Source organism: Peromyscus californicus, unplaced genomic scaffold (genome assembly GCF_007827085.1).
Source record: "Peromyscus californicus insignis strain IS unplaced genomic scaffold, ASM782708v3 Scaffold_11__1_contigs__length_118956290, whole genome shotgun sequence".
Classification (NCBI taxonomy): Eukaryota; Metazoa; Chordata; class Mammalia; order Rodentia; family Cricetidae; genus Peromyscus; species Peromyscus californicus.
In genome coordinates, this window is record NW_026294402.1 from 103,491,359 (window position 1) to 103,514,814 (window position 23,456).

Sequence of the window (23,456 nt, forward strand, 5' to 3'; positions counted from 1 at the left end):
TTCCCATAGTGACTGCAGAGTCTTTGGTTTCCTAACTTCTTGGTTACCTCTTTGTTTTCCAGGTCCTTCTTCATCTATTTGGACTCCGAACGCTGGAAGGGAAAGGGCTCCATCTCTGAGCATTTTCACTCCCTTGGTGATCTAACTTCATGCATTAATACCAAATTGAGCCACTAGCCCAAGCCTCTCTTCAGAATCCTGGATCAAGGGATAGATCTATTAATAGACATCTCAAACTAATTATGTCTAAAATGTCCTTTACCATCTTCTAATCTGCATTTCACCTCTCTCTTCCCCAACCTCAAATGAAGACGATGCCTCCTCTCTAGTTGCTAAGGCCAAAAATCGTTACCATCCCCTAGCCTTCTCCCACAAACCTGTTTTTTTTAAAGATATATTTATTAATTTGTTATTTTATGGGTTTAAGTCTTTGCCTCCATGAATGTATGTGTGCCTGGTGCCACAGAGGCCAAGAGAGGGCCTGAGATCTCCTGGAACTGTAGTTTTAGACAGTTGTAAGCTGCCACTAAGATTCTGGGAACAGAACCTGGGTACTCTGGCAAACAGTTGCTTCTCCAAACTGCTGAGCTGCCTCTCCAGCTCCTATACAGGGCATTTCCATTCATTAACTGGTCCTTTGAGTTTTCCTTTAGACACATTCACAATCTGACCACTCGTTAATGTCTTTGCTAGGCCCTGGTCCAAGCCAACATCTCTACTTGTGACATTTAATCTTCTCAAGTCTCCTTGGTTTCTCCTTGTTATTTTCACCAGCAGTTAACAGGGATTTTGTTTTTAAATTTCACCTCAGATTGTTATTCTCTGCCTAAAACCTTCACAGAAGAGACTGATGTCCTCACAGTTACACATGAAGTTGCTTCTGGTAAGTCTCCATTTCTTCTCTGTCCTCATCAGCTCCTCCTCTGTCTGTCTGTTTCTGTCTTTCTCTCTCTCTCTTTTCTCCTCCTCCTCCTCCTCCTCCTCCTCCTCCTCCTCCTCCTCCTCCTCTTCTTCTTCTTCTTCTTCTTCTTCTTCTTCTCTCTCTCTCTCTCTCTCTCTCTCTCTCTCTCTCTCTCTCTCTCTCTCTCTGTGGTTATGGCCATCTCAGAGTTTTTGCATTTTTTTTTACTTCTGCCAGAAATGTCCTTCATCCTTTACCCAGTATCTATGGATGGGACTCATTTCCTTACCTCAGATCTTAATCCTTTACTTTCCCAATGAGATCTTCTCTTGTTTAACTAAACAGAATTGCAAATTATTCGTCTCCCACAGTTTAATTCTTCCCAGATTTGTTTTCCTACAGAGACATTTTTACCATAAGATGTACTATGCATTTTTCACTTATCTTTGTCATGGTTTATCAAACTTAAAAGGGACCTGAGTGCTGTACTTCTGCTGTTGTTCAGCACCTAAAAAGAGTGGCTGGCTGGCACATAAAAGGGTGTGCGACCTCTGTGGAGTGCACAGATACATTGGACCACAGAGGACCAGAAGGGGGAAAAAGTCCAAGAAAGCTTCCCAGAGGATTAAGTCCATGATAGACACTCCCAAGCCCCTCCCATACAGCATTAAGGAAGCCCCGCCCACTACAGAGCAGCTGCGGCCGGAAGTAGACTTCGGGCGGAAGCCATGCTAGGCCAACTGGACCCTCCTTCCGACCTGCCCAAGGCCCCGCCCTCCCTAATGTAGGCGAAAGGTCAGCGGAACCTGAAGTGTAGCTGGGGCAGCGGAGCAAGACCTAGACCGCCCGGAGCTGCCAGGTAGACTGACAGAAGACTGACCATGGCAGACGAGCCGAAGCCCATCAGTCCGCTAAAGAACCTCGTGGCCGGCGGCTTTGGCGGCATGTGCCTGGTGTTTGTGGGGCACCCCCTGGACACGATCAAGGTGCGCGGAGTCTGGACTGGGGGCTTATGTGGGGGAGGCCCGAGGCGACGCGGAAAGTAGGGTCCCCCGTGAGATGCTGCCTCTAGACAAGAGTGGGACGGGTTAGATGCTTCCGTGGGAAGTTTACGGAGGGTTGGTGTGTAGCTTATAAGGAGAGCGCTGTCTACCTAACAGGGCGAAAGGCTCAGCATGCAACACCCCCAGCACCTCAAAAAGAAAAAAAAATCTCGAGAATCATTCTAAGGAGTGGGCAGAGGCTGTCCCTCGCGCCCCAAGAGCCAGACAGCTGCTATTTCAAGGTCTTCGTTTGACGGTCTTTTCTGACCCTACACTATTTCTTTTGAGGTAAAAAGGAAAAACTTACTCTGTTTCTAAACCTGTTTCCAGTTAATCCTAATATTTTATTATAAAGATTGAAACAGGATCTCTGTAAACCCAGCCTGCCCCCAAAAAACAAAGGACAAAGGTGGCAAAGATGTCCTTTGACACAGTCCTGCGAGGCCAGTGTGCCTGTGGCCTTCTCTTGTGCAGTTTTCTTTGCCTGAAGAGGCAATTGGCCATTTTCAGCCAGTCACTCACTGCAGGTTAAGCGTCATAACTCATTGCATAGTCACCCCCATAGGGAGCAATGGTGGACCCAGTGACTAGCCAGTTTCAGCCCAGGAAATCGTGATCACAGAGGAAACCCACCAGAGCTTGTTCCTGGGTCTTTCTCTCCTCACTCCTCCATTCTTCCCCTTGCTGCACTCAGCAAGGTCTTGCTGGAGACCAAAGTCTATATCCTATGACTTAGCTCCTGAAGCCTCGTTATGTTTTTTTCTTCATTCCTGGGCATGGACTTGAAGGAAAATCATAGGTCACAGCCAGGATGAGCCTGTGGGGAGAAGACATGAGTCTTTGGTGTGTAATGCTGTGTGTTGCTGGGGCATTGAACCCAGAGAAGACATGAGTCTCATGAGGGTGGTAGCCAACGTTGGGGCTTGTTAGAATATCAGTTTCCTCAGAAAGAAAATAGTATCCAAGGGTTCTTCCTGTTGGCAGGCTTGGGCAGCAGGCTATCTGATGGCTTCTTCTGTTCAGGATTGAAGCTGACCAAAGACAGAGCTCATTCTGGGGGATTCTATACTGTTCTGCAATTTGAAATCAGATCTTGGCAGGCAGTGAGGGCTGTACTTGTGTTGGTGCTTCTAAGGAAGTGGTTCATTCAAGTAGCTCTGTGTGTGTGTGGCTTTCATTCCTAATCTTATTCTACAGAGGCAGAAATCTTGGTCTGCATACCTGACCTGAGTCTTTTAAAAGTCTCATATCCTTACTGTCTCCTTATGTAAATGTTGCTCCTATCTCGGATTCTCTTGTTCTTGACGTTCCTCCCAGCAAGGGCCCAGTGACCTCTGTACTGGATTATAAATGACTGAAAATGCTCACTGGCATGTTGACTACAGAAGACGCCAGAAGACTTTTCCTTTTAGTGTAAATCAAAACCACAGATTGCTGACTGCTGTCCTTTTGACCTCAGAGAGCTAGGTGGTCACCAACTAAACCCTGGTGCTTTTGTGATTTGATTTTGGTTTTGAGGCAGGGTCTCATATATTTTATGCTGGCCTCAAACTCATTATGTAGAAGAAGATGACCTTGAACTTATCCTTCTTCTACCTCCCAAGTACTTGAAGGATCTTTCAGAGGTTCAAGGCAACTGAGTCATGGCCTACATGTCCTGTTAACTGAGAATTGGCACACTTCAGAACTGGGGCTTGGAAAATTTTTATGGAAGGTAGGGTTGGAGCAGGTATTTAAAAACTGGATGATTTTTGCTGGATGTGGCAGCCCAAGCCTTTAATTCCAGCACTCAGGAAGCAGAGGCAGGCAGATCTCTGTGAGTTCTAGGTAGCCAGCCTGATCTACAGAGCGAGTTCCAGGCCAGCCAGGGCTGTTACATAGAGAAAACCTTTCTCAAAAAAACCAAACAAAAACAGAAAAACAAAGCAAACGAAACAAAAAAAGAAAAGAAAAGCTGGATGCCTTCTCATGGGAAGGCTAGGAGGAGCTGTGTGACCTGGCATGGGGGAGTCGGTGTCTGAGGTCTTGGGACACTGGAGGCTAGCAGTTTCTAAAGGACAGAGATTTATTCCTTACAGTTCTGGAGGCTGGGAGTGCTGTTGTGCTGTGTCATGCCATGGTGAAAAGCAAGAGATCAAACTCAGACCTTTTTTCAGTTGGCATTAATCCACTAAGAACAAGCACCTTCCAGCAGGTCTCACCTCCCAGCACTGTTACTGCATTTTGGGATTAAGTTCCAACATGTAGTTTGGGGCAGGAGTAAAGGCAAGGCAAGTGTGAGCTGGGATATCGGGTGAAGATGTGGTGTCAGCTGAGGAGGCCTTTGGGTCCTCACTAGTTAGGATGGCTGATGTCATGATGAGATAAATAGAAGGAACATTAAAAAAATATCAGTGTGGTAGCAGTGTAGCTCAGTTGAGAGAATACTTGCCTAGCATGCATTAAAACCTTAGTTTTGATACCCAGCACCATGTAAAACCTAAGCAGGATGCCCCTTAATACCGGCACTTGGCACTTGGGGAGTAGAAGCAGAGGGCTAAGAAGGTCAAGGACACCTTCTGCTGCAAATTGAATTTGAGGTCAGCTTGGGATACATGAAACTGTACCTCAGAAAAATAAGTAAATAAAATAAAAATGCTGGTCTACATTGTGAGTTCAGGCTAGCTGGGGTTACATAGTGAGACCCTGTTTCAAAACAAACAAAACAAAGATGAAAAATAATCCCAGCACTTGGGAACTGGTGCTAGGAGGGATTAGGAGTGCAAATTTATGTCTTTGGCTACATACTGAGTTTGAACTAGCCTGGGCTTCTTAAGACTCTGTTTCAAAACAACAAAAATCACAAAAAGATATCAATCAAAATGTGTGCACTGGGTATGTTGGTTAACACTTAATAATCTGAGCACTTAACATGGCTGTGTAGAACATCATCATGAGTTCAGGGCTAGCCAGGAATACATAATGAAACTGAAGCAAGCCTGGGCTACATCGTGAGAACCTATATAAAAAAAACATTAAACAGGAGGTGGTGGTGCATGCCTTTAATACCAGCACTTGGGAGGCAGAGACAGGTAGATCTCTGAGTTCAAGGCTAGCCTGGTCTACAAAGTAAGTTCTAGGACAGCCAGGGCTGCACAGAGAAGCCCTGTCTCAAAACAAACAAACAAACAAAAGACCACCTAAATAAAAATTTTATAAATTTTTTTAAGTGTGTGTGCTTGTGTTTGTGTTTACATGAGTGCAGGTTCCCATGGAGGCCTGAGGTATCAGATTTCCTTGGAGCTGGAGTTACAGGTAGTTGTAGCCACCTAGCATAGGTGCTGGGAATTGAACTCTGGTCCACTGCAAGAGTAGTGTGTGCTACTGTGGGGTTTACGGGACACAACAGTCATAATGTCCAGTGGTTATCACTGCTTTATATCCCAAGTCCCTTATGTTCACCTTCAGATTCTCCATGGTAGGCATAACCTTCCACAGCAAGCAGGGAAGAGCAGTGAGAAAAACTTCTGATGTAGGGCTGGGGATGTAGCTCAGTGGTAGAGCATTTGTCTAGCATACGTAAGGTCCTGGATTTAATCTTTAGCACCACCAAAGCAGGGGAGGGGAGAACACAACTTCATTTGGCCAGGCAAGCCTTTAGTACCAGCACTTGGGAGGCAGAGGCAAGCAGATCTCTGAGTTCAAGGTCAGCCTGGTCTACAGAGTGAGTTCTGCTCTGTAACTAGGACTACATAGAGAAACCCTGCTGTGGGATGGTCTGTATGTCAAATGTGTTGCTGATTGGTCAATAAATAAATCACTGATTGGCCAGTGGCCAGGCAGGAAGTATAGGCGGGACAAGGAGGAGAATAAAGCTGGAAAGTGGAAGGCTGAGTCAGAGAGACACTGCCAGCCACCACGATGACAAACAGCATGTGAAGATGCCGGTAAGCCACGAGCCACGTGGCAAGGTATAGATTAATAGAAATGGATTAATTTAAGCTGTAAGAACAGTTAGCAAGAAGCCTGCCACGGCCATACAGTTTGTAAGCAATATAAGTCTCTGTGTTTACTTGGTCGGGTCTGAGCGGCTGTGGGACTGGCAGGTGAGAGAGATTTGTCCTGACTGTGGGCCAGGCAGGAAAACTCTAGCTACAAAACCCTGTCTTAAAAACAAACAAATCTTTATTTGGGCTGGAGAGATGATGAGATGGCTTAGTGGTTAAAAGCATACACATGCAACAATAAAGATTTATAAAGAAGTGGAGGAAGAACATGTTGAAAATGAGGTTTTGGAAAGGTTGATGTGAGGACAGCTTTGAGAGACATTTGGAGAGCAGCAGGGAAAACATCCTGGAAGAAGACTAAGGAGTACTAGCTGTTTCTGTTTCTGTCACAATATAGAACTTTACCCTAAGTCTTAAGGGGCTAAATAAAGACTCATTAATGCTCATAATCTTTTTGAGTCGTATTTGGGGGAGCACTTGGGGTGAGTGGACTGTCTTAGTTCTGTTTCTTTTTGAGATAGATTCTCTTGTAGCCCAGTCTGGCCTTGGACTCATTATATGGCCAAAGATGACAAACTCCTGGTTCTCCCGTCTTAAGTGCTCCCATGCCCAGCTTGACTCAGTGTTTTTTTTTTGTAAAATAGTCAAGAAGATGCCTCATGGTTCAGGGATGTAGCATGGTCACTGGTAGAGTGTTTGCTTAGCCTGCACGAAGCCCTGGGTTCAGTCCCCAGTGCAACATAAAACCAAGCATGGTTGATGAATGTATATATATAATTTTGTGTCCAGTGAAATATTTGACAATAAAAATAATGCACTTCTTGTGTGTATGTGTGGAGGAAGTAGGAGGGAGATGAATTATATGCATGAGATGCATTTTATACGTGTATGAAATTGTCAGAGAATAAATATAAAAAGTGCTTGCAAAAGATGAGATGATGGAGAGCTGGCTCAGCTTAAGAGCACTTACTGCTCTTGCATGGGACCGTTTCCGTTTCCAGCATCCACATGGCATTTTACAACTATAACTAGTTCCTGAGGTTCTGGCAGACTATGGGCACTGAATGCATGTGGTGTGTATAATGTGATCAGACAAAACACTCATATACATAAAGCAAAAAAAAAAAAAAATATATATATATATATATTAAGGAATGAGAAGCCTAGTCTCCAAAGCCAAAGATAAATAAATAGAATGAGTACTGATGAAATAGTGAATCAAATCTACCTATCAGATTAAGAAAATGCTGAAGATGTCCACAAAGGCCCACATTTCCCTACTTAAATGAAGTTGAAGGGCTGAGGACATAGCTCAGTGGGAAAGTTGCTTTATACAGGGTTCTAGGTTCCATCTTCAGCTCTGTAAATGAGGAGGAGGAAGGGAGAGAGAAGGAGGGAAGTTGGGTCATTGCTGGTAATTCTGGAAGGTGATTATTTTAACTTCCGGTTTCAGGTCCGACTGCAGACACAACCACCAAGTCTACCCGGACAGCCGCCTATGTACTCCGGGACCTTCGACTGCTTCCGGAAGACTCTTATTAAAGAGGTGTGCTTCGGGTGCTGGGCGTCCCTTCCTGGGGGACTGTATTCAGGGGTTGGCTCTACTCCCAGGGGAAGAAGACAGCCGTGTGATTCTGCTGGCCACAGCGGCAGCTTCCGAGCCATAGTCTCCTCATCTGCTCCGGAGCCTGATAATTCCAGCTTCCATTTACACCGACGAATGAAGCCAATGAAATGCTTTGCTCTGGCCGGGCAGCAGTGGCGCACGCCTTTAATCCCAGCACACTTGGGAGGTAGAACCAGGAGGATCTCTGTGAGTTTGAGGCCAGCCTAGTCTGCAGAGTGAGATCTAGGACAGGCACCAACACTACACAGAGAAACCCTGTCTTGAAAAACTTAAAAAAAAAAAAAAAAAAAAAAAAAAGTAAAAATTCACATCTTGCCATGTGGTAGCACGTGCCTGTAATCCCAACACTTGGAAAGCTGGGATAAAAAGATCTGAGTGCAAGGTTAGCCTGGACTACATGGAAAGCTCCTGTATCAAAGAACAATACAGGACTAGAGAAATGGTTCAGCAGTTGAGAATATTTACTGTTCTTGCACACGACCCAGGCTTGGTACCCAGCACTCTTATAGTGGCTCACAACCATTCGTAACTCCAGTTCCAGTGCACCCAACACCTTATTCTGACCTCTGAGGGCACCAGGGACACATATGTGCACACACATATATTCAGACAAAACACTCATAAAATGAATATCTGAAAAACAACAACAGAAAAATCAAAAAAGAAGTATATGAGGTCTAGAGAAAAAAAGAGGCCAGCAGAATCTCCACACTCCTAGACAGGAACATTTAATTGTTTTAGGGTTATTTGATTATATCATTTTTAATAGAATGTGATTTATTTTTTTCCTTTGGTTTTTCAAGACAGGGTTTCTCTGTGTAGGTCTGGCTGTCCTGTAACTACCTTTGTAGACTAGGTTGGCCTTGAACTCACAGAAATCCACCTGCCTCTGCCTCCTGAATGCTGGGATTAAAGGGATGCACCACCACTGCCTGGCAATAGAATGTGATTTTTAAAATTATTATTATTATTATTTATGGGTATGGATGTCCGTGTATGTGCCTGGTGCCTACATAGTTCAGAAAATGGAAAGGGATCTTGTGGAGCTGGAGTTATGGATGGTTGTGAGCCACCATGTGTGTGCTAAGAGTTAAAGCCAGTTCCTCAGTAAGAGGAATGCTCTAAAGCATTGGAGCACCTCTCAGATCCCCTGTCTTCTTTTTTTGATGTTTTGAGATGGTGTCTCATGCTGCATCCCATACTATACTTGAGCTCCCATTAGCCCTTCTACCTCACTCTCTGCTAAGATTACAATTGCACTAAAATACAACCTGCATCTGATTATCTACCAAGTAGACTTTATTAGACACGGAGAAACTGAAGAGTGGGTGTCACCTAGAAGTGTAAAGGTTCTGGGAAGGGATGGGCTCATCCTTGGTGTAGATATGTACAGGATTCCTGCAGGATTCAGTGTAGAAGGCAGGTGTTGAGGCAAGGGCAGCTCAGCTTTCTCACCCAAGCTGGACCTGTATTTCTTTAAGGCCCTCTTACGTATCTGATACTCGGGGTGGAGGCTCTAAACTTCAGTTCTACCCAGAGTTCTCTGCCTTTCAGGAAGAGAGCCAAGTCTACATGTTTCTTGGTCAACAATTTTTTGACTGTATCCTGGGTGTGAAGGGAAGGGCTTATGTAAATCCAACTCCTAAGTCAAGCCTAAGTAGCATATATTTATAGTCCTGATTTCCCAGGAGGCTGAGACAGGAGGATCATGAGAATTGAGTTGGAATTCAGCTTGGGAAATAGAGTGAGAAAGAAAACAATAAAGACCTAACTCTTTACAGAGTTTAGTGTGTTTCTTTAGTCCATATTGTACACCTCCTTGTTTTTCAATGTACCAGACGTAGCTCTGTCTTCTAGAGTTGCCAGACGTGAGTTGTATTTCATGATGCTGACAGACCATTGGAGTGGAAGGGAGATTAGGTGGGTTGTCAGGAGGCATGTGTGGCCCCTGAGGAACCAGGCATCCTCCTCATCCCAACGCAGAGCTGTGGGAGAGACTTTGGCGGGACTTTGTCACATTCTGCTCTTGTGCCTTCCTCCTAGACCTCTGTCCTGGCCCTGTAATTGCCACTGTCCTTTGCCCTTGGTGCATGCACTGGCACCCTGTAGCAGTGCCAGGCTTTTGTGGGATCAGGCGGAGTCTTAATAGGTGTGTGCCCCCTTTGGTTCCAGAAGGGTCTGCGTTGAGAACAGCTCTCCAGCTTGGATCTGTGTTGCCCTCCTGCTGTGCAGTCTGCCCTGTCAGGAACAATCTTCACTCTTAGTTTTTGTATTTGTTTTCAAATTTGTTTTATTTTTTTATTAAAGTTATATAGGCATTTAATTTTTCCCTGGAAGGCAGAGTAGCCAAGTGATCCTTGTTCCTTCCACATACTCCAGCGGCAAGGACCCTCAGCTCCTTCAGTTGTCCACACTGCTTCTACCTATCTGCATAGTACATTTGCTGTTGTATTTTATATGTTAATGCATCTTTTTAAAAATTTACTTATGTATTATGTACACAGTATTCTGCCTGCATGTATGCCTGCAGGCCAGAAGAGGGTCTCATTACAGATGGTTGTGAGCCACCACGTGGTTGCTGGGAATTGAACTCAGGACCTCTGGAAAAACAGCCAGTGCTCTTAACCTCTGAACCATCTCTCCAGCCCCTCTTTTGTTGGTGTTATTGTTTTCTTTTCCTTTCTTTCTTCTTTTTTTTCTTTTTGAGAGAGATTTAGTCTTATTTTGAAGGCCAGGATGGCTTCAAACTCTCAATCTTCTTGCCTGTTTCCTGAGTGCTGGTGTATTACAAGCATGTGCCACCATGCCCATCACTTTTTTCTTTTTAAGATGTGTTATTCTATGTGAGTGAGTGTTTTGCCTGCATGTCTATATGTACATCACATGTTTGCCTGGTGCCCACAGAGGTCAGAAAAGGCTCTTAACTGACGAACCATCTTTCCAAGCTTACTCTACTCCACTCCACTCCCAAGTCCGTTAAAAATATTTTTTATTGTCCAGGTGTGGTAGTACAGGACTTTAATTTCAGCATTATGGGAGGTAGAAGCTAATCTCTTTTAATTCAAGGCTGTCTTGGTCTACATAAGAAGTTCCAGACCAGCCAGGGATACAAAGTGTGACACTGTTCCAAAAAAAAAAAAATCTTGAGACAAGATTTCACTAAATTTTCCAGGCTGGTCTAAAACTCACACTGTATATCTGGTACATCTTTTTTGGGAGGCAGGTATTACTCTTTGTGAGTTCAAGGCCAGCCTGGGCTATATAGCAAGCTCCAGGATAGCCAGGACTACCTAGAGAGACCCTGTCTCAAAAAACAAATCAAAACAAAAAAAGTGAATGATGCCTGTGGACTGATACCTAAGGATGACTTCTGACCTACACATGCACTCATGTGCACTGGCCCACACATGTACACCTAAACATGCATACACACACACACACACACACACACACACACACACAAATGCGGGGAGGGGGAGCTAGGTAAATCTCTCTGTGCTTGAAAAAGGTGAAGAAGAAAGTCTCGAGTTAGAGGCTATGTGACTTCGCTGTTTTGGAAGTGGTAGAGAGTTGGGGGTACAGTTCAGAGGTGAGCTCTTCCTGGACCCTTGGTTTGATTCCCAGGACTGAAATACAGTGGTAGTATCTTGAGCAGACTCTGTTTCTGTGACTCCTTGCAGGGCATCACGGGACTGTACCGGGGCATGGCTGCGCCCTTGATTGGAGTCACCCCTATGTTCGCTGTGTGCTTCTTTGGGTTTGGTTTGGGGAAGAAACTACAGCAGAAATCTCCAGAGGATATACTTAAGTAAGTACTCTCAGGCAGCACTCAGTGCTGTCCTTGGTGGTGTGATATGTGCTAAGGGAAAGTCTTCATCACTACACTGTCCTCTGGGTCCCATGGTTGACTTGTAGGCATTCTGAGTGAAGGAAGAACCTGTGTTTCCTTTGTTCTGTGAAATGAAAGGGTAAAAGAAGGAAAGCCCTTCCCTGCCTCTTCGCCAGGTTGTTGTTGATTTCTTTTCCATAGTGAATCCCCACTGCACACTGCTGTTGGGGAGCTGAAGGCTGAAATGCATGTCAAGTGCTGTGGTGCTGCCTGTGCCACATTAAGGACAGAAGTAGACTTGCTTTCTGTTAGCTGCTTAAGAGAAGGTTCCAGGAGCTGGAGAGATGGCTTAGTTGCTTTTGCAGATACCTTGGTTTGGTTCCCAGCACCCACATGATGGCTGACAACTTTTGTAACTCCAGTTCTGGGGATCAGATCCTTCTGACTTTCTCAGGCACCAGGTGTGTTCATGCTGTACATACATACAGACTGGCAAAACATTCATGGACATAAAATTAATTTTAAAAAGGACTCCCAGTGTAGCCAAGATGACCTTGAACTTCTGATCCCCTTTCCTCTACTTATTGTCCTCAGATTAGGGTTGTGCTCCAACTACCCCCGGTTTCATGCAGTGCTGGGGATGGAACCCAGGGCTCTGTCCATGCAAACATTCTCCTAACTGAGGTATATTCCCAGTCCTTATTGTAGATTCTTTAAATTTAAAAAAAAGTTATTTTGTTGTTTTATGTGTAGGGGTGTTTTGCCTGCAAGTATGTCTGTGTACCACATGGGTGCAGTGCCAAGAAGGTGTCAGATCTCATGGTACTGATGCTTCAGACTGTTATGAGCTGCCTTGTCGGTACTGGGAGTCCAACCTGGGTCCTCTGGAAGAGCAGCCAGTATTCTTAACTACTGAGCCATCTCTTCAGCCCCATTTATTAAATTTTTAGTGCCAGTTTGGGTCTAAAGAATCAAGTGAGCCAGGCAGTGGTGGCACATGCCCTTAATCCTATCACTCAGGAGGCAGAGGCTGGCAGATCTCTGTGAGTTCAAGGCCAGCCTGGTCTACAGAGTGAGTTTCAGGACAACCAGGGCTACCTATCTCAGGGGGAAAAAAAAAGACAATTGAGTCAGAATTACACCTCAACATTTAAAAAAAAGATTAATGTCCAAGCATTCTCAGAATGCTGGGGACTTCTGAGTGAAACGCTTGATTTGACAAGGTGTCCCCAGTCTTGAGCCCAACAGGAAACAACCCCTGAAAGGCTGCAGGAAACACAAGAACCACCAAGGCTGGCAAAGCTCTCATCTGGGAGCTCAAGGGAGGAGGTCAGGGTGTCACATGATCATCTTCTGTCCCCGCTTCAGCCTATGACAGAGTAAGGGTCTAAGATGCAGATAAAGGCGTTTGTAATGTGAGGTTCTGCTCCTGGAGTCGTTGTGTAGAGACTGTCAGGGTCCCAGATGTGAGGTTTGTTTTGAAGCAGTTGGATGACTGGCAGACCAAGGTCCTCAGGATACATAGCATCTCTGAACACCTTTGTGTGATGTGACAGCTCACAGCTGTACCATGCTTATGAGCTGTGTTCCCATGTAGTCACATCAGCATGAGAGAAATAGCCTTCCTCTAGAAGCAGAATGAGACACTCAGGACCCCATCCCACCATTCGGTCTACCTTGTAGCCGTTACCTCCCTACAGGCACTTAGCAGGGAAAGGCGTTTTACCAGAGCGCCGAAATGGAAACCCAGCACTCACAGATACCTCCTGGAATGGGGTTGGGAAGTAGCAGAGTAGGCCAGGTGTTCATAGTGTCCACGTGGTGTCCTATGTGCACCCACAATCCTATTTTGGGAACAGTCCCTAAGGTTGGGCACCTTGGGAAGAGTGGAGGTTGATGGTGCTATAGAAGCAGTTTAGTTACTGAGATGTAACTAACTGGGGAGAGCAGTGTGACCTGGGACTGTGAGGCTAGGCATCTGTGTAAGAAGTCTGTGCCACCTGGGCGGGCCTACAAGGCAGAGAGTGGGCGTTGCTTCTGGGGAAGACCGTCTGCCAGTTAAACAGTGATGACAGCTCTTTGGATAGGCTTACGCTCTTAAAAAAATGACAGCACTCAGGATTGAAACTGGGACTTCACACATGCTGGACAGGCACTGTTCACTGAGCTGTATTTCTAGCCTTTTATTTTATTTTACTTGCTTTTTTGTTTGTTTGTTTTTCAAGACAGGGTTTCTCTCTGTAGCCCTAGCTGTCCTGGAACTCACTCTGTAGACCAGGCTCCAAACTCTTTATTTTACTTTTTTGAAACAGGGTCTCACCATATGCAGCTTTGGCTGGCTGGGAACTCATTATGTAGACCAGGATAGCCTCAGATTCCTAGAGATCCATCAGTCTCTGCCTTCTGGGTGCTAGGATTAAAGGTGTACACTACCATACCCAGCCCAGGCCTCTTTTATTTATTTGTGCTTACTCTTTAGTTTTGAGACAACCTCTCACCATGTTGCCTAGGCTGCCTTTCAATTTATTCTGTAACTCAGGCAATCCTTGAACCTGTAAGATCTTCCTGTCTCAGCTTCCCAAGTAGCTAGGGCTACAGGTCTCCACCACCCAGCCCCAAAAATAGGTACATTGATACAAACTGGTGCAGCCCCTTTGGAAGACTTCTCATCACCAGCACATTTAAAAATACCCTGTGCCAGGCATGGTGGCACATACCTATACTTCTGCATATCCTTGGGAAGTAGAGGGAAGAGGATCAGGAGTTCAAAGTCATCCTCAGCTACATAGTGGGATCTAGGCTCACCTGGGCTACATGAGATCCTGTCTCAAAAACAAAACAAATACCCTGTAAGTTGGCCCTGTGGCCCCTGTTAAGAGTCCAGGGCCAGCCTGGGCAATATAAGACCTCTGTTGAAATGAAAAGAAACAAAACACTAGTTCAGCTGTCAGCCTGTGTGCTTGGCTTCTATGTCTGAAGTAGACATGTCAGCCTTTGTGAGTGCATAGAAGAACTGGGTTGTCAAAACTGCTGCTGTTCCTACAGGGAAGCAGCCAGGACAAGATGTCCCCTATTGCTGTTGCACATCTGTTTCCCTTGTCTTGGACTCCTTTGGGGTGGTTCTGGCCTGAAGGCTCAGTTGTCAGAGCTTTGGACTAATGAGGTCTGTGCAAGGACCAGTATGGGCCAGTAAGGGCCAAATTTTCAGCAACATTTGGTAAATTACAGGGGCAGGGGGACAGTACTCTATTGAAGTGCTGAATGTCACTTTGTGTCCCATCATCTGGCCATGCTGGTATTACTAATCCTAGAAAGATAAGGCCTTGCTAGCGGTGGCTCAGACAGCTTTAGTGATAGACACTAGGAGTTTCAAATTCCTTCTCATACTCAGGCTTCTTTATTCTGTGGGAGTTAGAGTGAGGACCCATCATTCCTGGGTACCTTCATTGACTTAGCTTTTCTTAACACTTACATTACAGTCCTCATTACTGGATTGTTATGAAGGGGAGGTATTTTTTTGTTTCTGTTTCTGTTTTTCGTTGTTTTGTTTTTTTCGAGACAGGGTTTCTCTGTGTAGCCCTAGCTGTCTTGGAACTCACTGTGTAGACCAGGCTGGCTTTGAAGTCACAGAGCTCTGTCTGCCTCTGCCTCTTGAGTGCTGGGATTAAAGGCATGTACCACCACTGCGTGGCTGAAGGTTAGTTTTTTTTTTTTTAAATTTTATTTATTTATTTATTTATTTTTGAAAGTTAGTTTTAAATGTCATTTTGCCACAACTTAGAGTCACCTGTGAAGAGAATTCCAATTGTAGTAATCGTCTATCTGGTTGGTTTGTGGGCATGTCTTATTGTTGATTGATGTAGAAAGATTTAGGCCATTGTGAGTGGCGTCATTCTCTAAGCAGGGGCTCTGAACTATATAAGACTGAGGACTAGAGAAGCTAAAAGCAGGTGGCATGAGTGCACTTGTTCCCCTCTGTCCTTGACTGTAAATGTGGTATAACTAGCTTGACTTCCTGTCTCATGGCCCCCAAATGATGGGTTGTGGCCATGGGTATTGTGAGACAAACCTCACCTTCCCTTAGGTTGCTTTGCTCAGGGTATTTTATCCCAGCAACAGTACTGAAACCAGAGCACTTGGCTGTCCCTCAGCCTGCGGGACGGCCACAACCATTCTCCTTGACCTTGAAGCTTTTCTACTTGAGTCTTGGCTTCATGTTCGAGGCCCTTAGTGCCCAGGGTATGTGATATTGGAGGGGAACTGGGGTCCACTGGGGTTTAGATCTCAGGTTAGAGGCTCTCCTTGCCCCACAGCAACCCAATATTTTACAGCTAGGAAATCAAGGCTTGCAGAGACCTGGTAACTTGTCCAGAGTTACTGAGCACAGCAGGCTCATGGTGGAAACCATACCTCACTATAAAGCTTTTCTCTAGGAGGAGGGGATTCTGAGTGTGTGCCTATTACGTGTGGGCACCAAGGGCCTCCTGTTCTTGACATCGGGCCCCTTGCTCTGGTAAATTTGATGTTAGAATTTACCAGGAACCTGGTCTTTGTGTAGAATCTGGTGTACTTGTGGCCGTGCTTCTCTCCCCAGTCCATGTTCTTGCTTTTCCTGACAAAACCGTTCTCTCTGGTGGGATCCCCTTAGCCTTGATGGGTAACCACAGGTGGTTGTTTCTGGTTTTGTTCAATGCAGCTACCCGCAGGTGTTTGCAGCTGGGATGTTATCCGGTGTGTTCACCACAGGCATCATGACCCCTGGAGAAAGGATCAAATGCTTACTGCAGGTAAAGTGTGGTCTGTGAGGAGGACGCGAGCGCGCAGTTCTGCATGTGCATTAGTATTTTTGTGGGTTTGTTGTTTTGAGTCACAGTCTTACTGTCTTATGTGGCACAGGCTGGCCTCAAACTCATGATCCTCCTGCCTCAGTCTTCCTATCCTTGGCAAGTGTTGAGGTCTTGGGCATGTTCTGCTATGCCTGGATTTGTATTTATGTACTTTAACCCTCTGTGAGATCTTTAGAGCAGTTGGGCAAAACAAGGCTTTCAGAAACATGGAAGAATCAAGAGCTAGATACCAGCTGTTGGGGTGCCTTCCAGGAGGTGCGTGCTGGAGAGGAGGCAGGAGGAGCATATGTTCATGTGTTGTGGCACAGAACTATAATCCCAGCACTCAGGAGGCTGAAGCAGGAGGCTTGCTACAAGTTCTGGGCTATAGAGAGAGTTATAGGCCAGCCTGGGCTACCTAAGGATACCCTGTATCAAAGTACCAAAAGCTAAAATGAAAACAAAAACAAAAATCTAAACAAGCAACAGCTAAGGATTTAACTACTATACAACCCAGCAACTGTAGAGTGCTGGGCATTGAGCTCAGAGAAATAAACACTTAAATCTATGTATGTGTGTGATATCTTTATTTATAATAACCCTGAACTAGAAAGAACACAGGTGCCCTCAAATTGGCTGTATACCTGAGGGTGGCCTTGAATATCAGATCACACCGCCTGTACTTCCAGAGTGCTGGGATTGCAAGCATGAGTCCTAAAATTCAGAAGTTCTTGAAATTAAAAAATTATAGAATGAGCCAGGCATGGTGGCGCACACCTTTAATCCCAGCACTGGTAAGAAGAGGCAGACAGTTCAAGGCCAGCCTGATCTACATAGAGTTCCAGGACAGCCAACGCTACATAAAAACCCTGCCTCTGATGAGAGATGATATGGCTCAGTGGTAGAGTATCTGCTTAGCATATGCAAAGTCCAAGGTTTAGTCCCCCAAGAATGACCTTTCAGTTTCTGAAGTGCTGTTGATAAGGGCAGGTAGGTCTGAACGGATTCATCATGTGACATTTTATTCACTTACTATATTGTTTTAGTTATGTTTGTTTTGCTTTGGGTTTTATTGAGTTTTGTTGGTTTGTTTTTGAAACAGAGTCTCATGTAGCCCAAGTTAGCCTCATGTTTACTATGTAGAGAATGGTAGCCTTGAACTCCTGGTCCTACTGTCTCTTCCTCTCTGCCACTGGGATTACAGGCATGCACCATCATGCTTGGTTTAAACAAACAAACAAACAAACTTATTTTTAAAGAAAATTTAAAAATGACTTCCTGTTACTGGGATGGGGAACACAGCCACAGTGCATATGTGTCTGTCAGAGACCCCTGTGCGGTCGGCGCTCTCCTTCCGCCTTCGCGTGGATCACAGGCCTGCACAGCGCCGCTGCCGCCTCGCCCACTGAGCCAGTTCACTGGCCAGTCTCTTTTCTTCCTCAGAGATGGTGCCCCTTTCTTCTTTGCTGCTGTTGAGAGAGGTAGCCACTGAGTCTTTTGTTTCAGTTTGCTTTTTCACTTTGGAATTTTGTTTGTTTCTTCTTTGTATATTCTAATTTCTCTGCTAAAACTATCCATGTCTTTGCTGTGGCTATTTTTATGTTTCAAGCATACTCAAAATTTTTTCATTAAACGATTTTTATCATGACTGCTTTATAAATCTTTGTCAGAGTTCTAACACCCCTGGCATCTTGTTGGCATTTATTGTCTTTTTATGAGCATGTGGAGGCCAGGCCTCGGCTACAGGTGTTGTCTGTAAGGCTCCACCTATCCACTTTGTCTTTTGAGGCAAGGTCTCTCACTAGCCTGAGGCTCAATGATTAAGCTAGGCGGCTGGCCAGGGAACCCCAAACCTGCTGGGTCTATCAATTGCTGTTTTGACTTGATGACCTTCCATCCCTCCCAGATTCAGGTTTCTACAGGGGAAAACAAATACAGTGGTACCTTGGACTGTGCAAAGAAGCTCTATCAGGAGTATGGGATCCGTGCCTTCTACAAAGGGACTATGCTTACCCTCCTACGAGGTAAACTCTGAAGTACCACACCTAGGTCACCTGGGAAGGTCAGGGGATAAGAGTCTGTCACAGGCGCTTACCTGGACTATAGATCAGTGTTGACACATGCCCTTACAAACCTGTAGTGTGTGTCCTGCTTATGGGCACTCTCACCCAGCGTGGACAGAGAGAAGGATGGAGAGGTTTATCCTTCCTGAATGTCTTCAGGGGTGGAGTCATGACATGGGAAGGCAGTGGCTACTAGTTAGAACGCATGGCTGAAGGGATGAGAAGGGAAAAGAAAGACTTGGGGATAGTGGGAATCTCTTTGGGGCTTGTGCATGCTAGGCAGGGCTTTACCATTGAGATACACTCCCAGCCCTCCTCTTGGCTTTGACAGGCAGGGTTCCTGAGGAAGAGACAGTCTTACCCTGAGATGGCAGCTTGAAGGAAGGCCAGACAATTAGCTGTAATTGTAACTGCTTAGAGTTGGTGTATTGTGACGACCACCTACAGGGACTTGGAAGATGCATTAGATCATGTTTGTTTATACTCACTAGTGCTTGGCTCTCAGCAGCATCTGGTAGTTGCAGGGTGATTATTAAAAATAGGATGTATCTGGCATGGTGGAGCACACCTTTAATCCCACCACTCTGGGAGACAGGCAGGAGAATGTCTTGAGTTCTAGGCTGGTCTGGTCTACAAAGTGAGTTCCAGGACAGCCAAGGTTACACAGAGAAACCCTGTCTCAAATAAACAAAAACAAACAAACAAAAGATGTAGGAGCTGGAGAGATGGCTTAGTGGTTAAGAGCACTGGCTACTTTGCTAGAGTACTCAGGTTCAGTTTCCAGCACCCACATCACAGCTCACCACTATCTGTAACTCCAGTTCTAGAGGATCTGTTGCCCTCTTCTGGCCTCTCTGGGCATTGCACACATATGATGCACAGACATACAAACAGACAAAATTCTCATACACATAAAGTAAAATAAAAATCCTTTTGGTTGTGAGCCTAGCCTTTAATGGCTGAGCCATATCTCTAGCCCACAAAATAAAAAATAAAGGTAAAAAAATTAAAAGTAAAAAGGATGAGCTGGGTGGTGGTAGAGCACACCTTTAAATTATCCCAGCACTTGGGAGAGGGTGCCAGGCAGATTGCTGAGTTCAAGGCCAGTCTGGTCTACAGAGAGTTCCATAACAGCCAGGACTACACAGAGAAACTCTGTCTCAAAAACAAATCAAATCAAAACAAAACAAAACAAAACAAAACAAAAAAAAGGATGTAGCTGCTGAAGAACTTCTCAGGATCTTCCCCAGAGAAGAACATCTAATTGGTCAACCCTGAAGATATATGCATACAAGTAACATTATACAGACCAAGAAGGCTGGATTTATGCATTTATACTATCTATGTGTGTGTATACATATATAGTATGTATAGTATATATTTAACATAAATATATATTTATGTAGTACAAATATATTTATATAGTGTGTGTGTATATATATATATATATATATGAAAACAAAGAAAAAGAGGTCATGAATTTGAAAGACAGCAAGGGGTGGTACATGGGGGGCAGGTTAGAGGGAGAAAAGAAAAGGGGGAATGATCTAATTATAACCTCAGAAAAAATTAGCTGGGCCATGGTAGCTCACACCTTTAATCCCAGCACTTGGAAGGCAGATGCAGGGGGTCTCTGGGAGTTTAAGGTCAGCCTGGTCTACAGATCAAGTTCCAGGACAGCTAGGGCTACACAGAGAAACTTTGTCTTAAAAAAACAAAAAAATGCCGGGCGGTGGTGGCGCACGCCTTTAATCCCAGCACTCGGGAGGCAGAGGCAGGCGGATCTCTGTGAGTTCGAGGCCAGCCTGGTCTACAGCGCGAGATCCAGGAAAGGCGCAAAGCTACACAGAGAAACCCTGTCTCGAAAAACCAAAAAAAAAAAAAAATATTGTTTTTAAAAAGAACTCAGCAATCTCTGACTACTCTGGTGCCAATCTGTGGAGATTTTATTGATTTTAACTCATCTCTGTCTTGCCACTCACAGATGTTCCAGCCAGTGGGATGTATTTCATGACCTATGAATGGCTTAAAGACTTCTTGACTCCAGAGGGAAAGAGGTGAAAAGAACATTAGAATGTAGAAGCCATTTTCCCACTTCTGGGTAGGTTGTCTCCCCCCATAAGTGGGTCTGAAGCAGACAAGATACTTGTTCTTAGCTCCATGTAGTTGCCTTTAGTAGCTGCTGGGGTGCAGCTAACATCCTTTACTCTGTGCCTCCCTCAGTGGAGGGCATTTTAAATAATGCACGGAACCTCCTCCAACAAAGTGGCAGCTGCCAGGTCATGGACCTTGAACCTCCTCCCTAAGGCCCTTTCAGTACCTTCTTCCCTGAGTATGGTGGAGGGGCTGGTCTGAACATCACAAGATTGTGTCTGACTGGGACTGTGGTGTTCTGCAGTGTTAGTGACCTCAGTGTGCCTCGGGTCCTGGTGGCTGGAGGCTTTGCGGGGATCTTCAACTGGGTTGTGGCCATCCCCCCAGATGTGCTCAAATCTCGATTCCAGACTGGTGAGTGGTGTGGATCTGAAGGGAGCGGGCCCTGGCATTGACTACTCTGGGGTGCAGGGGTTTTGTTTTTGTTGTTTGAGAATGGGTCTCATGTAGCCCAGGCTGGCCTCTAACTTGCTATATAACCAAGGCTGATCTTGAATTCTTGTTCCTCCCGCATCTACCACTCAAGTGCTGGGAGTATAAGCAGGGGTGCACCACCATACCTGGTGAGTGCTCAGGTTTTAAGACTGAGACTATAGTCTCTCTCTCTCTCTTTTTTTTTGGTTTTTCAAGACAAGGTTTCTCTGTGTAGCTTTGCGCTTTTCCTGGGACTCACTTGGTAGCCCAGGCTGGCCTCGAACTCACAGAGATCCGCCTGCCTCTGCCTCCCGAGTGCTGGGATTAAAGGCGTGCACCACCACCGCCCGGCTTATTTTCTCTTTTTCATGGCAGAATCTTAATAGCTGACCAGCCTTCTCCTTCAATTTATATTCTAGAAACACTAGGATTTCTTTCACGTCAGTCTAAACACAAATCAAAAGAGTCTATTCTCCCTCCCTAACATGACCCGAGGCTATTTAATTCAATTTTTTAAGTCCCTTGGCAACAGTAATCCAGACATGTATGTCTTTGCCCCAGCATCAGCTGAGTTGTGGACTACTTCTAGACGGCCTTCAAGGCGTCCTTGCCCTGTTACTAGCTCTGACCCGACATTTAATTATTAGACTGTCCCCGTGTGGGTTGCTGTGGTCAGGTCACAAAGCTTCCTGGAGCTTAAAAAATTGGGTTCTCCCCTACAGCACCTCCTGGAAAATATCCAAATGGTTTCAGAGATGTGCTGAGAGAGCTGATCCGGGATGAAGGAGTCACATCCTTGTACAAAGGGTTCAATGCAGTAATGATACGAGCCTTCCCAGCCAATGCAGTGAGTATCTGCTAAGAGCTATGAGTTTTTCTTCTGGACTCAGTGCAAGGAACTGGCTTTTGCTTGCTCTGGGGATCGCCAAAGCTTCCTCATCCACTTGCTTTCCTGTAGCTGCCAGCCTTGCCTTGGGAGCTCTTTAAGTCAGAGGTTTGAATTTCTTGATCTGGTTATCAGAAGTTGCAAGACATGTATTTTCTCTTTTTCCTCTCTTCCTTCTCTCCCCATCCTTCTCCTCCATTCCCTCAATATTTTTAAAAACAAATTCTCTATATGTAGCCCAGGCTGCCTTCAAACTCCCAGTGAAAGTGCAAGGACTGTATGGGTGTGTCACCACACCCAGCCTTGGCCATGCACATTTTAGTAAGTGACTATAACTTCCTTTTTCTCCTCTCTTCTCCCCTTTCCCTATCTCTTCTTTCTTCTTTTGACAGGGTGCTACTGTGTAATCCAAGTTGGTTTCAAACTTGAGATCTCTCTAACTTAGCCTCTGGAGTATTGGGTGGACAGGTGTTTGTTACCAAACTCAGTTAATTTGCTCCTTTAAGATGAGTGGGAATGGGGTTAGGTAAGGAAGGGGTTCTGATATTGCCAGCACTAACCAAGCATGGTGCTGGAGGTGGTATCTACAAATAGTCACTCTCTCTTGCTGTTTTTTCTTTTCCACCCAACCTCTTCTTAGGCCTGTTTCCTTGGCTTTGAAATTTCCTTGAAGTTCCTTAATTGGATTGCCCCCAACTTTTGAGGCGGAGGACTGCTCAAGACTTCTGGATGCTGGACAACTGTTGCTGAGAAGCAGTGGGCAGGACTAGGTAGTCCTGAAGGGTGAGGGGAGGGAAATGGTGGAATCAGAGCTCTGGACATGGCTGTGATGGTAAAACTGTTGCCTTAATGATATCCTCTACCTTGTAGGACTTGGTATGCCATTTTGAAACTTGAATTTAGAATATTTCCAGAGAATTGGAGATGGAATAAATAGTTTATAGGCTTACTACCTTTGGCCAAATTGCCACCTACTGGTTGACTGATGGCCCTACTACACTCAAAATACTCCTCGCTGAAGAGTTGATGGCTAACTTGCCCCTTGCCTATTTTCAACCAGCTAAACCAGGAGCTGGGATCTTCAGTCGCTAGTCAGGAAAACCCAACAGATTTCTATGGTGCCATCTATTCCTTGCCTGCACATAGGGATGTATGTGGACTTGAAGCCCACATCTGTCTACCAAATAAATGGACTAGGTAGATAAACCTAAGAACAGATCACCTATTAACTATTGCTTGATATTTTTACACAAGAAAATAAAAAAATAAATAAACAAGAATTGTCTAAATTCCCAGGAGAAGGTGGAGAATTTTCTCTCCTACTCAAGTGAAGACAGCCCCAGCCTCCTGAGTAAGTGAAAGTCATAATGTCGGAAGGCTCTTTTTGCACATTCTTTCTCCGTGAGAGCACCCAATTTTAACAGGAAACAATAAATATAGTTTCTAATTTTTGTATTGTGTGATATTTTATGTTGTGATTCAGGGACATTTCATCAAGGTTGGCTGTGCCTCTGGAGGCTGTCAGGAATCAGTGTCTGTTCCTGGGAGCCATAGGTGGAGCCTCTACCAGGCAAGGAGGAAGTTCTGGCTGGCCTGAACTTCTCTGGTTCCCTTGATATTCCAGGGAGGATGGGTAGGGCTGGAAACTTCATTGGTAATTGTTCATATAGTCCTTGGTGTCAATCTGGCAGGCAGGCCACCCTGAAACCTGGCTTGTAATCCATCTT

General features: G+C 45.1%; 1 protein-coding gene across 1 annotated transcript; it reads left to right on the top strand.

Moving 5' to 3' along the window:
* Window positions 1–1,606: 1,606 nt before the first annotated feature.
* On the top strand, window positions 1,607–23,180 carry Slc25a20 (solute carrier family 25 member 20). The gene is made up of 9 exons (XM_052721302.1): window positions 1,607–1,887; window positions 7,384–7,476; window positions 11,238–11,365; window positions 16,083–16,173; window positions 18,119–18,236; window positions 20,260–20,332; window positions 20,674–20,783; window positions 21,566–21,690; window positions 22,370–23,180. Exons 1-9 carry the CDS (start codon window positions 1,783–1,785, stop codon window positions 22,430–22,432), a joined length of 906 nt encoding a protein of 301 aa, XP_052577262.1. The 5' UTR covers window positions 1,607–1,782; the 3' UTR covers window positions 22,433–23,180.
* The last annotated feature ends 276 nt before the right edge of the window (window positions 23,181–23,456 follow it).